Raw genomic sequence first — 15,272 nt, 5'->3', positions numbered from 1 at the left:
CATGGGCCATGAATCCATGTACTCTGCAAGGTAGCTGTAAGCTCGTTAAAAATCAGTATCACAAGAATGTGGGGACCAATCTGAGAGGTCATATACTCAGGGTGTTTTAGATCAGGGGGCGGAACCCAGTAATTTGTTCCACCAGCACAGGGATTTCTACTTGTGGTACTGAACTCCCACTTTCCCTGTGCGTATCTTGTGCCCTCCTCCAATCTGCTCCAGAGGTTTGGGGAAAGCCTCAGAATAGATTTAGGGGGCAGACAGGAGGAGGAAAGCAGGGAGATTTTGTTGCATGAGCAGATATCCTCTGTGCTGCTATCCATTCACCTGCTTTCTTGCTTTGGGCCTAACCTGCACAGTTAGGGCAATAATAGGAGAATGACAAGGTGAATGGCTGCTCCTGTAATTTATCATTTGCTCAGGAGAGGACAGGTGAACAAGCAGCGACAGCAAGAAGCAGGAGCAGCAGAACTAGGATTCTCTGGCTGTTGTCTGTGGGCTACTTGGGTGTGGGCCTCAGCAAATGCCCAGTGATTCCAACACCACTCCTGCAGGTTTTATTTTTTGTTAAAAAACATTTACGCGCAGAAGGCAATTTCAACACACAGTCTATCAGATTTATTGCTTTCTGGAATTTCTGGAAAGAAAGCAGTAATCTCAAATTGTACAGCTAAAGTGAGCACAACACTCTTGCCCTCCCCGTCCCACCAAACATGGTGTTCTTAAATCGTTATAGATTCTAAGGCTTAAAAGGGGGTACAGCAATTTTAAGCACCAGTAACAGGATGCAAAACAAAACTAAGTCACAGAGTTTGTCTTCCTTGACACCCGCAGCTGCAGGTGCTTTTGTGCTAGAGAGGGTGTTGGTGGTGGAGTTCCTGAGAACACTGACCCAAGGACTGAGTTCACTCAGATTTGGGTCAGCTGATGCCAAAGACCAGTAGGCATGAGACGCTCAATCTTCTCCATCATGAAGCTCAAGGGTGACAAAAGAGTTCCAAAGAACTGAAAGAAAAGAAAAAGCTACAATTAAGCTTAATGCTAAAGTTAACACAGTCATTCAAGATGTATTTTGCTGACATATTTGACTGGCCTTCATTGAACATAAGTGGAATAATTTAGGAATCAAAACAGATTAGGCTTGGCAGGGAAAAAACAGGTGTACAATATAGTTCTTTTTATTGTTAAACTTTCTAAATAAATTTCTAAATGCTTTTTTTCTCAAAAGAAGAGAAACTCTGAACTTTAAATATGCAAAAAAGTATACATAGTGACAATGGGGGGGGGGGGGCGGAATCTGACTTCTCCAGAAAGAGGCAGATGCTTTAAAAATAAAAGATTGTGACGAGAAATTGCTGGATTCACCAAAATATGCCTAGAAGAAAAATTCAGCTGAGAAGCTGATGGGGGAAAGGTACACAAAGAAATACATTTCTATGAAACACTGGCTTGTTAAGAATGCTAGCATTTTTACCGTTTTGTCTTTAAACAGTTCAGTCAGTCTTAGGCATTCTGTACTTCAGGACTATGCTTATTAGAGATAGGCAAATTATGGAATAAGGCTTCAATGACAGCAAAAATAACTAACTTAAATATGGAAGCGAGGCAGAGCTAATGCAGAAACAAAGGTTTTCAAGCCATTAGCTATATTCACTTAATAGTGCCTTAATCTTTGCTTCGACTTTACAAGAAAAAAATTGTAGGCCCTGGTGACCCCGTCCAACCCTCTCATATTCAGCACAGATACTATTTTACACAATGGACCATCCTTTCCCCTAATTGCCTTCTATAATCCACTGGGACCTTTTGCCATTCTTCACATCAGAAAATACAGTCTAGAAAGTTGCCATTTGAAACAGTATTTTAGCTATGCAAATGGATTAATGTTGAGGGAGACAGCCATGCTATCTTCAATTGCCTTGACATAGAACAGTTTGACTCAGCTAACTCTAAAGTTAGCTCTCATTCCAAGTAACTTCACAGCTCCACTACTATATTAATGATACTTTTAATCAAAGGCTCATTCGTCATATCCAGGAATTACACACAGAAGCTAACCTGTAAATTACAAGTGTCGTCTCTCAAATTAATATTACAGATTAAGATGTAGGTTAGTAAGGCAAGAAAACAGTACCTTTCATCCCTGCACATCCAGCTTGTGGGAGACTATTTCACATAGTTCAAATGTAGGCTATTATTCATTACACATCTCCAAGCCATATACATTTTCTCACAGATAAGAAGAAGCTTCTAGTGTTTATAAATTTGAGATGCTCAGCAGCTGTGTATTAATTTAATTCTTGTGTAACTTAATGAGCCTTCCACAAAACAGTAAAGGGATTTATTCCTGTTACAAAAGCAGTTGTCATGCAATTATGTGAATTCATTTGTTGGAATTCAGAGGTCTAGCTGCCCCACCGGTATAGTCTCCAAATGAACCCAGTGCTTCAAAATAAATATGCAAGAACACATGGAGTAGCTGATGATAGGATGACAATTTGTTACACTGGTATTTTGTGATATGTGAATTAGAGCTGCCACCTAAGGTGATTGCTTTGTATTGTTTCATATCTAAGGATCTTTGTATTGTTACTTCAGATCTAAGGAAGTGCCATCAGCAAGACTCCATCATATGAACATTGGAGGGATGGAGACACAGATGGTACATTCCTCTTGCTTCCTGTTTATGTTGGCAGTGAAAAGGGGAACAGAAATGAGAATAGGGCACCCAATTCTACACAGGCTCTTTTCCTTGCATATTGCTAATGACCTCTTGTTTTTGCGAAAAAAATCTAAGATTGTCATTCAACTGGCTTCTATCTCTTCAGGTTAAGCAACCACATAAACAAGCTCAAATAATAGTAATCCTGTTTCTCACTGGGACATTCAAAGCTTCTGGAAAGCAGGCCCTGTAACCCATTCCAGCTGCTAACAAAAGCCAATCAAGATCACTGTGCCCCACTGGACCCAATGGAAAGCTTCCATTCACTTCAATTTAGCAGCTATGAGCCAATTTTGAGCTTTCGCTGTTGGCATATTCCTTTGTGTATACGATGCAGCTATTAAAAGACTGGCTGTGGTTTTTGGCCTCTCAACAATTTTTGTTGTAGCTTGGCAAGAGGCTTGTCTGGCGATTTGATTGTAGAGGAAACAAATGAAATATTATCCAGTGAAAATGCATAAGTCAATGTTATTCTGTTAAATAAAAGATATTAAGTTTTGTTCTTTTACAGAAGTACATAGCTGACAGAACAGATTAGACAGCTGAGCACATCCAATACCTCCTCTGTGAAATACACGGAAGAGTTGGGGGATATGAAGGAAGGCTGTATTTTAAAAGCATAAAAACTGCTCAGATATAACCTCACGTAGTCCAAATTTTAAACCTGAAAATAGGGAACAAATCTTATGTGCTTCTACCACCAGGTGTTATTACTGATCTACTTTCATAGCTAAAAAGAGCAAGAGCTTTGGTGGGGGCAGGGTTAAGGCCAAGGACTTACCAATTTGTTGCAGGACATGTTAATAATAAGATTTTTTTTAAAAAAAATCCTCTAACTTACTAGAGCATGAAGCTCTGTGTTTTATCTCGTAAATGTAGAAAATGAATTAGCTACACTCACTTTCTTGAAATCTGAATGCAATCTATTTAGTAAACAAGGCAAATAATGTAATCTAAATACAGTGGTACCTCGCAAGACGAATGCCTCGCAAGACGAAAAACGCGCAAGACGAAAGAGTTTTCCGTTTTTTGAGTCGTTCCGCAAGACGAATTTCCCTATGGGCTTGCTTCGCAAGACGAAACGTCTTGCGAGTTCTTGCAAGTTTGTTTCCTTTTTCTTAAAGCCGCTAAGCCGTTAATAGCCGCTAAGCCGTTAATAGCTGTGCTCCGCAAGACGAAAAAACCGCAAGACGAAGAGACTCACGGAAGAGGCACCACTGTAAAAGAGTCATTCAAATGAGAGCCTAAGTGCTGTTTTTTAACCTATAAAGTGCTTAGCTTGAGCCCTACATCCCTGAGACCAACTTCCTTTCTTTGTGCTGTCATAAGCATTAATTTCAATTGACCATGGCCTTCAAGGCTGTATAAATCCACATGCCAAGTTTACACTGCCACGACATAGAGAGGTGTTCCGTGGCTGTCCTCATAATTGAAGGTCTCACTTCACCTGGAGGTCTATCAAATTCAGAACCTGAATGTAAAACATTCAAAGCTTAAGGAAACGTAGGGTAATTATAATTTAGGAAAGACTGCACATATGTGCATGTTTTAATTGCTACCTGCCCCAAGTCCTCAGGAAAGAGAAGGATATAAATTTAAATAAATAACCAAATAGTCCAATAATTAATTTAGTAGGAGCAAACTGGCTACAGTAGTGAAAATGGGTTAAGGAATGAGTGACTCAGTGATTTGCGAATAAAGCTTACAGCTGTCAGCAGAAAAAAGGAACTCTCTCAATCTTCAGAAGGAATGTTGTATTATAACTTGGTATCAGTTGAGTCAAGAAGACACAGAAACATGACTATTAGCAAGAAACAAGTAGGACAAACAACAAGGCGTTGTAGTGCAGAGTGTTTGTTTACTGTTCCAATCATTCATCCTTTTTTGAAGGGCTCTTTAATTCCCACCCACTTGCTCCCCCCCCCAATATTCAGGGTTCCCCCAATATTTCCTGTGTGCTATTGTTGTTGTTTTGTGTGTGTCTAGTGTTTTGGCTATATACATAATATTCTGCAAGTCTGAACACTGAAAGAAGGAATGGTGATGGGCTCCAGGGTCATGTTTATGACAGAAGAATTCCGTATACTTTAAATAATTATGGTCCCAAAATTAGGGGGGGGGGGAGAACTGGAATAAAGCCAGGCTCTTTCAGCATTGTTCACGGGCAGTTCAAATGACCACTTTCTGTTAGATTTAATATTTATATCTTGTCTTCTGTTACAATAATACTAAAAGCAGATATTTGGTGGAGGCTTGTTAACTTTATTGGGTCACAGTGAAGTGGCAATTAAAATCACAGCCTCAGATTATACATGGCAGCAATCCTATGCCTGGAAGTAAGTCTCACTGAAATTAATGGGACTGAAAGGGCATGCACAGGATTGCACTGTTAGTATCATTGCTTTCATTAAGTTTGAAACCTTTCAAAATTTGCATTGAAAGAAAAAAACGTTGAGTTAACCATTAAAAATTAAGAACAAATGCATTATAGACATGTAACAAGAGGACTAAATGTAGGTATTCGTTTTTTACTATGATAGAATGATATTCTGGGTATATCAGCAAATTAGAAAATACAGGGATTACAATGTTTATCTTTTTAGATTTGTTCATATTGAAGCACATAATTGCTTCCAGATATAACATTTTACAAGACTAAGCATGTTTCAGATGCAATTCAAAGTAAATTTGTAATGTTTGTAAAGACCAAACTGAAATTTGGTCTCCAAATAAAATTGAGGCCAATGTTACTATGCAAGAAAATCCTGCACTAACAAGATTTTGTGCTATCACTATAGTGGACAAACAGTGGCGATGTTTGCAAGTCACATTAAACCATAGTTTTAAATGGTTTGTTTCCCAGCAGTATGGCAGCAGTAGCACCAGAGGAAAAGTGAAGTGTCTAAGACAGGCATGTCCAAAGTCTGTTGGGGGGGGGCTGCTGGTCAATTTAATCTGGCCTTCATTGCAGTATATGTCCTAGGGTAAAATCCTAAAAAAAGGTCAACAACCTTGGGTTAAATCCTAAGCTCACCAACCCTCATGCATGTTCACTTCATCAAATCTGGCCCTCTTTGAAAAAAGTTTGGGCACCCCGGTCTAGGATTTCAAATTAAGCCATTGTTTATTGTAACTATAGTTTGATGTGACATATGAACCAGTTCACTATAAAAAAAACACTGATTTGAACACTGTCAGCTTATTAAAAATTACTTTTAAGGAAACAAATCATTTTGGAAAAAGATAGTTTCTAACTTAGTATATGGCATGAACAAAAACCCTGCTATTCCCATTTAACTGCTCACTAAGGATGAAATGTTCAGTTACAGACCTGTCCTTGTTTAACTGGGCAGATTTAGTAAGTACTTACAAAAACAGTGAGGGGCAGGTATTTTAGAAGGGGGTTCTACCTTTTTCTCACACAGTGCCTCCAAGACTATGCCTGCTGAGACATGTATGAATATTATCTAAAAATAAAAAGTATTCACTTTGTTCATACGAGAAGATCTGCAGATTCCATCTATCAATGAAGACTTCCTTAACTGTGATAGAGATGCTCCATTCATAAAGTGTTTTCTAGTATTACAGAGCAAGATTCGCATCGTAGTAAAAGAATCAACAAGGCAATAGTTTGCGCATTAATGGAGGAACCATATTTCTTTATGGGCTTGCTGTTAGTGCATGAATGAAGGGTGGAGTGGGAACCCTGTCCTTCTTCCCAATAATTCAAGCACTGATGATCAACTTTACCGGAGAAGTCTTTTTTGATGTTCTGGAGTGGTACTCATCCAGACAAAATGACAAAGTCCAAAAGCATACACAAGTCAGTGCAAGCTCCCTCTGTTTAAGGAAACTCGTAAGAACAGAGCTAGTAATGACCATGTTGTTTGACATATTTGAAACTATATACAGTGGTACCTCGGGTTAAGTACTTAATTCGTTCCGGAGGTCCGTACTTAACCTGAAACTGTTCTTAACCTGAAGCACCACTTTAGCTAATGGGGCCTCTTGCTGCTGCCGTGCTGCCGGAGCACGATTTCTGTTCTCATCCTGAAGCAAAGTTCTTAACCTGAAGCACTATTTCTGGGTTAGCGGAGTCTGTAACCTGAAGAGTATGTAACCTGAAGCATATGTAACCTGAAGCGTATGTAACCCAAGGTACCACTGTACAGTACTTCCCATCAAGCATTATTTCAAAAGAAAGTTTTATATGTGTGCATGCTAGAACTGTTTTCAGGTTTAACACTGCAATTGTTCTATATGTAAATTAGGAAGCAACAATGAAGAAATTCAGCATAGAACTTCACTGAGCTATTCTTTGCTAGTGTAACATTTGACCTTGTATCTTGTTGGAAATCATACAATTTTGCTAGCGCAGTCCTTGAATTAATCAAGCAGATAGTTATATTCCATTCCTTAAAAGTTAGCCAATTATGAACCACACACAAAAGTGTTACTGGCATGTCCAGCAACATTTTCCCACATAATGAGTAACTAAATTTGGTAGAAATGAGGCCCCTGTTATCAGACCTACATATTTTGAACACTGCTTAATGAAAAGAAACTAGAATATGGATTTCATGCAACTTTGACATTCAAAAATTAGTAACTATGCTCTATTTCTGATCTCCGCTTGTTGTAATACACATATTCAGCACACACTCTCCATCCTAGGCTATACAATAGCAAAATCAATGATCTGGTGTATGCCCGGTTCAAAAGTTCAAGGGTAGGTACTCCGAATCACAGTACTAAACAATGTTTCATAGGAGCTAAAATTGAGGGCAATTTGGTATTTTACAGAGAGGTTGTTGCTGTTATCTTCTAATACCACAGTAGGTCAAACTACATAGATCAGCATTTTGTTTTGGGTAATACACACAATACAAAAGGGGGATTGGGGGTCATGTTGTCCTCATGACCCGATTTCTTAAAAGTCAATAATTAAGACCACTTTCAGCCTAGATCTGCACTACCTTAACCATAGAAGCTACAAGAGACATCTGAAACAGCTGCTCGTGTGAAGAAACTCCACCTCGTGGTACCACCAGGTGTTGTTGAACAGCAGCTCACATCATCCCTGCCCACTGGCCATGTTGTCTGGGGCTGATGGAAGACTCCCTACAAAATCTGGAGGGCTCCACACTGGCTGCCCCTGGACTAACATCAGGCTGCTCTGACAACTGTTTCCTGGCCAAGGTCATTTCTTCTGAGATATGCTGTGAGCTGGAGATCCAGAAGGACAGTAGCAACTGAAATACCTGAGGACTGGGAAAAACCTGTATACACATCCTGCACCTCCCTTGTAACTCTTGCCTATTTAAATATATTACAAGCATCTTCAAGATGTTTAGAATAGGTGGTATAAATACTCAAAGTAAGCAACTAAAATAAAATAGTGATGAAGTGGAAGACCCTTAACAGGCATGTAGTACATCAGAAAAGAAAACAAATGACAGTTCAGCAGATGGTACATGTGACATCATCTGTTTACATGTGTGGTTCAATGGACCTTCAAAACAATTCTGAAAAGAGGTAGGATGCTTGCTTCGAAAAGGAGGGTAAATTGAAGATCTACCAGACAATGCTGGTGCCCTGTGAATATGGAATGCATGGTGTATTTACTGTACAGTATTCATTAGGATCCTGGAAGCATCTTCCTACCCTTCTCTGGCCTTAGAAGTATGTTTTGTGCTGATGTGTTAGTTGTTTCAGTGCCAAGGACGGATATGTTTATTTGCTCATGCAATTTTAAGGGGTTGAGCGGAGTAGTAGTTAGTCTGCTTTGTGGTCTTAATAATGGTTTTAGTTGTTCCTGTTGTTTTAATGTATTTGAACCAAGTCTATGCAACATTTTGTGACACTGTATCTAAGTGTATGCATTTTAGCTGGTATCCTGCCCTGGAAGCCTTTGGGATGAATGATGGACAAGAAATAGCCAGTAAGTAAATAAATAACATTTGCATAATTCAGGCTATTAATCAAAGCAGTCAGCTTGAAGAAGAGTTCATTCAAACGTCTACCTGATCCCTTTTCAGAATACCAGTTTAGGTAACTAAAGCCCTCATGACTCAAGCTTCTAAACATATTAGAATGATTACTATCAAGAAAACATGTTGAATATTGAACTCTATCTCTACAAAATGTTAGCCAATCGTCCTGATCTTCTGATATAACCACTGAAAACTGGCCAAAGATAGCACTTTCTTTACCTTTACAACCCTCTTTAAGAATTCTTGTCAATGAGAGCATTTGTTATTGAAGTTGTATTTGTAATGGGTCCCATTTTGCCACTCCCATGTGACATATCTCAAATTATTTTTATTTTACCATATAATTTTATTCTGCAGTTTGAACAATGCTACTTGTACTTCTTGTTGTTATAAAGTCCACTTATCTCTTTGATAATTGTGTTTGCCTTGTGCTATCAATACAAAGAGCAAATCACATAGTGAAAATTGACCGCCTTCCTGCCAGAGTAAGCTATCTACATAATCAAAAAAGCTTACAGAAACATAGTGTTTTAAAAGCATAAAGTAAAATCCTTTTAGGCTCCAGAGACTTAACTTGCCATATTTACCATACATGGAATGGAAACTAAACAGTATTAGGGTAAATAGACAAGCAATGCTTCTATTCAGACCATATAAAAGAAGTTTTCTTTGGTTAGCCACTAGCTCCCAATTAGCTCCCAGGGTACAGAAAGAAAGAATGCAACCGTTTGTTTATTATTTATTATTTGTATATGTACTTAATATGTAACAGGATACTGGGAGATAGTCTCAATATTTTCATGCTAATAATTCAAACGCTGTAAGTTAGGGTTGCCATATTTCAAACAGTGAAAATCTGGACAAAAAATTTTCCAGCTTTTTTTGGCAAAGGTTTTTTGCCCAAAGTAGTTGAGATTTTTGGGCAAAAAACAGTATTCCGGAAGTATGGCAACCCTACTGTAATTATTAGCAAATCCTTACAGTCAAAGAAAAACTGCATGTGGTTTGAAATGGCTTAAGAGCCCCCATGTCCTGCTTTAAAACTGGAAATTGTGGTACATCAGATGTTTCCCCATAATGAGATACAGTCCAGCTGCCGAAAGAAAACCAAGATCGTCATGTATCACCTCTGAAAAATCCCCTCTTGAAAAAAGAGGAACACTGAGCTATGCTGAATCAGGTTTTTAGATGCCCATTGTTCTGAATTAGTTTATAATGTTCCAGAGATGGTTTCTGCATGTCATATAAATATATTAAGTAAGTTGAGTCAATACTTACAGCTTTAGCAAAAATGACCATAAGTTCCGGGAACTGGTGTGTGAGGAGCGCTAACATTGCTGTGAAAGAGCACAGCCCTGCAGTAAAGTGGATGAAAAAAGGAAGTTCCTTCTGCGGGTACACAGACACATCATGAAATGCTGGAAGGAAGGGGGGAAATGGCAATAGTTATTTGATATTCCAGATATTTTAGGGATGGTTAGATAAAGGTCGTGATTTTGCAAAGAAGAAAGACCTATCTGAGATGAACTATGATCTAACTTTAAATAGAGGGGAGGAATCTGCAACACTGATTCAATTAAGAATTATTTTAAAATACACCCTTTGCAGTTAAGATATACATCAGTGAAAGCCTCAATGGAGTAAAACGTTCTTCCCTTTTAAGAATTGACCAAAGCAACAGAATTTTTAAAATTTGAAACCTGCTGGGGAGTAGCAGCATAAAAAGCGTTAAGATGATTTTATTTATGGATAGTTTTGTATTTAAAAACTTAACAGGAATGCGTGAGTGATTGTGCTGAAATGTCTTCATGCACTGGAGTTTAATTATACCGGGAAGCCGATGGCTTAGGGTTCGTCACTAGCAGAGGCATTCCTTGAGCAATATCCTGCATGAGTGAGAAATGAGTAATTTAGAGCAGTCTGGGGGCAGATTTTAATTAGTTTTTAAACAGAGCTTTTCAAGATTTAATTTTTTTATTGAATTGCAAAAATATGCAAGTGCACTTGTGGCAGATGTGCCCCTTGGCTGCTTTAGTTATAAGTATGCCATATACTTTATAAAACAAAGTTCTCCCAAGATGGAGAAGTTAACACTTATCAGAATCTCACCAGCACCTAGCATGAAACAAAACCCTCATTATAAAATAAAGGGGCACCAAAATTCTCGCACTTAGCAACTGAGAAGTATATTTTCAAATCACTTTACAAAGGATCGTTCATGGGCTACTATCAAGAGCCTAACTCAAGGTTAGAATTTACCAGTGTGGCAAAGAACCTCTATTTTTGCATAGATTCTAGTACAAGTCAACTACATGTGATTAGGAAACTCTAGTGGTTAGGAAGCTCTATGGCTGTCTGGTATGAGTAAGGCAGGTTTGCCATTTTATAAGGGCTGGTTGCTGGTTAAGTGTTTTGACCACTTTCTGGTTAAATCAATTGTGACAGCCATGCCTCCTAAGGGTTTGACATTCAGAAGGCCAAAACAACCTCACTTTTATTAGGGCTTTATACCAAAGTATTTCAAAACTCATGTTTTTTAATTGCAATTGTTTATCATACCAGACTTGAAACGTCTTAGCAATCCTTTGAAGACCATGCACATTTCTTGTAGGAAGTGCTTATGCATGAAAAAATAATTTTTGAAAAGGGGGGATCACCACAAGCAAGAGTTGCACATGGATCTATTTCACTCCCCATTCTGTAATATTCCTATAGAACAATCTATGTCATTAACATATTTTTTCCCTACAGAAAATATTGAACATATGAAACATTCCTGATCTGACTACAGGATTCGGTTGTTTAAGTGAATGGCACCCTTCCTAGCACGCCAGGAATTTCTCTGTGAGTGTAACTCATTTTTACCTATCTAACAGAACATAGTTTCGAGTAAGGTTTTTCATTGCCTAACTTTCATGTTCACCTATCTTTAAAATTCAGTTTGAGCAACTCTCGCAACATACAGAAAAATACAAAAGTACACAGCATGCCAAGCTATGTGCTTGTGTCATGGCAATAGATGTGCTTAAAACAGCCATACTAGCTGGAATCTTTAGGTATGGCACATTTCCAGCATGGGTCTGTGCTGAACCAGTTGACCTTGGGCCAGTTTCTCTCCTCATTTGAGTATAGCCATTTAGATGCCAGAAAGAAAATAGCCTTTTTTTATTTAAAACATTGAGTTAAAGCTCCAAAGTGTTATCTGAAACTGCAGGTTAAGCAAATGTATGCAAGTCTAATTATTAAATATTTATATCATGCCTTTTTATAGTACAGTCTCCAAGGTGACCAACATAAATATACAAGACAATTCAGATAAAGACCTCTATACCACCCACAAATGTAGGTCTTCAATCAAGCCGTGCAGGTTGCTTACTGAAGGAGTGCAGCAGTTTCTCGCTGATGTGATGATGTCTAAAATGGCACGATGACCATTCTGAAACCTAGATATTGAGCATTTTCTTCACAGTGGAAATGTCCACAAAAGTACTGATCAAACTGACGTTCCCACAAGGGAAGCACTCATTCAATATATTTTCCCACCAGAGAGAAATTGTCATTCTGGCCTGGGGTGTGTGGAGGAGAACACAGGCCATTTAAAATGCTCTTCCCTTTTGATAGAACTAACCTAGAGTGCAGAGAATGCTGCTGCAGTCAAACAAGTAGAGAAAGAAACTCAACAACCACAAAGCCGAGAGGCAGTATTGTCAAGTAACAGAGACTGGCTAAAGACACAAAAGGGGACAATGATATTTTAACGTCACTCCTTTTGGAAACATTCCCCTCCTCAGGTTATCTTCATAGCACAGAACTCACCACAGCACAACTCCATTCCATACCAGTCATCTTTATGATTATTTCGTATTATTTTTATGGTATTTTGTGTTCTATTGTATCTATATATATATTGCTGTATACAGCAAGGTATTTTATATGTGTGTGTGTGTGTGTGTGTGTAATAAATACGAATGCCATAGGAACAAGCCACAGCTCTTCCCCACACCAGTGTCTCACCTCCTGGCCACCAGAGGCAATTCTGCTGTGGGGAGAAGTCATACTGAGGTGGTCTCTCCCAAAGTGTGAGGTGTTGACATTTCCTTTGCAGAATGGGAAGGAGTTGGACCACAATCCCTCCACCACTTCAAATATAAGCTACAAAAGGGGGCCCCCACCGTGGCTCCCGGTTGGATGGCCACCGAGGGGGCGTGAGCGCCAGCCAGGTGAGTGGGCAGCAGGGGGCCACGCCCCCTGCTAGCCGGAGCTCGAGCCCCGACCACAACCCCTCCCCTCCCCTTCGGGGAGGAGAGTCTTTGTTGGATAGCTGCTTCATTTATTTAAAAGCTAACTGCATTCAGTGTACAAGTGTATGGAATATTTATTGTATGCATGTATAGACACACAGGTATTCCAGTTGAGCACAATGCCACACAGAAAGAGAACAGACTTTTGTGATTAACTGTAGATGGAAAAAATAAAATGTGAGAAATGGAACATTTTCTTACTTGGTAATAACTCTCTGTCTGCTGTCTCTGTGCAGCTGGGATAAGGATAAAATAGATGGCCCTTTTCTAATGGATATGGGATCATTCTAAAGGCTGAGGAAGTAAAAAAAAATCATCAACATCAGACCCATGCAAAATTCACTTTACTAGAGTCGCCTGGAAACAAAGTCATATCTGTGTTCTTTATACCACTTGTGATCATTTTCCTTTTATTAAATTAGTACCATTCTAGCTACCCTCAGACTCACTGACAATCACCTCCCAAGCCATCCAGTCTTCTTTCACAAATCAAATAGGATAGGAATTCAATATTCACATGGCATGTTGCATACATCTTGTTGGCATCAAAGAACAAGACGAGATGATCCATAGAGTCCCTTCCAACTCTATGATTCTAAGACAATATGAATACGATCCAAGATACTTCTTGACATTTTTAGTTTGAAACACCCCATCTACCTTAGAAAACTGGCAAAGTGGTGCAACAGTGGTTTCTTTCATAAGAGTGGAATATTAGCACCACATGCTCTTCTACATATCAGCTATTTTGTTTTTTTAGTGAAGTACTCTGGCTCTGCATTCAGTTACACTGAAGTAACTCCATGAACTGGCTTTTGGAAGGAAGAGGTGGGGTGGACAAGGAAAAGAAATATGCATGCACAATAGATCTTTTAGTGTTCACACTGCAGAAGAGAACACCTACATGCATGCATTTTTAAAACCTTGGAGCAGAAAGAGAGCACAAGCTGAACACCTGTGTCATCTTAATTGCACCTTAAATGTGACTGAAATCTGGACAAGAACTAATACCAAAACTAACTAAAGTGCAGAGGGAACCTCAATAATGAGTCAGGACAGCCTCACAGTTGAGCTCCAGGTGCACATTTAAAAATAATGTTCCAAAAGAGAGAGAGAGAGAGAGAGAGAGAGAGAGAGAGAGAGAGAAATATTAGCTCATGCCACTAGCAAAGAATACTTACTGCCTTCCCATGTGCAGTGCAACAGATTAAGCGCCCCTTCAATTCGCTTCCAGTGCTGAAGATGGAAGAAAGCATATGCCACTGCTTCACTGTCTCCACGTTTCAGGATATGCTCCGGAGGCAAAATTAAGCTTTTCATTTCTAGTAAGTACTGGAAGAAAACGTGTGAAGTGACGTGAAGCTACACAGACTATTGAGGCTAGTTTTTCATATACACAGACTTTCAGATATTTCGAAATTACTTTCAGCTTGATCTATATATTACATTAGAAATAAAAGTTGCTGACTGGAACAAAATGTGGATTATTTGGCAAATGCAAATTTGAGAAGCGCCTTATGTACAGGCATATACAGACACCACTCAATGGGGAAAGACTAAATCAGATAAGTGTCAATATTTTACAAACACATTCAGACTTCAGATTGCAGTACGCAAAGTGGTTCCAGGAACATACATGTAATTGCCTTTGTAGACAGACTAGGAGACAGAATATCAGTGAAAATCTTCAGTCCACGTGATGCAATCATTATATTAGGTGCTAATACTAATCCCCAGTTCTTGGAGAATTTATCAAACAGAAGACACCCTTCAGCAACAGACAGCACTGGCTGAACACAAATCATAATGAAAACTGAAGTGGTAGCCAGGGATTAGGCAACTCCGCAGTCCAGTAAAAGCCATTAAAAGCACCATGTGTACTCCAAAGCCCCCTTCCCAACCCCTTCAATCACAGGCACTCTTTTCTCCATTGAAGAAGGCCCACTATCTAGATGCAGACAATGAATCTGGAAAAGCAACATGCTACTACTAACATGGGTGGTTTTTGTTTGCTGCTTTCTTCAAAAATGCAACTTAGTTTGCATTGCTAAATGTGCCAAAGGGGGGGGGGGGAATAGTGCGTGTTCCTTTTACATAGCAATGCACTTCCACATTTACATGCAAGAACAACAAGATTAGGACAGCAGAAACAAGTAACCACAATCAACGCGATTTATAAGGAAATGACTCCCAAGAAGTAGAAGAGGATACAACAGTAAATTATAGAAGTAATAAGGGTGGTGATATGCTCAACTG

At 39.1% G+C, this 15,272-nt stretch overlaps 1 protein-coding gene across 1 annotated transcript in view; it reads right to left on the bottom strand.

Annotated features, from left to right (window-relative positions):
- Positions 1 to 595: 595 nt before the first annotated feature.
- ST7L (suppression of tumorigenicity 7 like) overlaps positions 596 to 15,272 on the bottom strand; it is a 42,497-nt gene continuing 27,820 nt past the window's right edge. The window contains exons 12-15 of the mRNA XM_081195189.1: positions 14,198 to 14,348; positions 13,218 to 13,310; positions 9,994 to 10,133; positions 596 to 1,005 (exon numbers count right to left, since the gene is read on the bottom strand). Coding sequence (XP_081051315.1) covers positions 910 to 1,005; positions 9,994 to 10,133; positions 13,218 to 13,310; positions 14,198 to 14,348 — 480 coding nt within the window. The 3' untranslated portion in view covers positions 596 to 909. The remainder of the gene's footprint in view (positions 1,006 to 9,993; positions 10,134 to 13,217; positions 13,311 to 14,197; positions 14,349 to 15,272) is intronic.

This window comes from Podarcis bocagei (assembly GCF_964188305.1).
Source record: "Podarcis bocagei genome assembly, chromosome: 5".
Lineage (NCBI taxonomy): Eukaryota > Metazoa > Chordata > Lepidosauria > Squamata > Lacertidae > Podarcis > Podarcis bocagei.
Note: the sequence above shows the minus strand (reverse complement) of the source record. Positions and strands in the feature narration are given on the sequence as shown.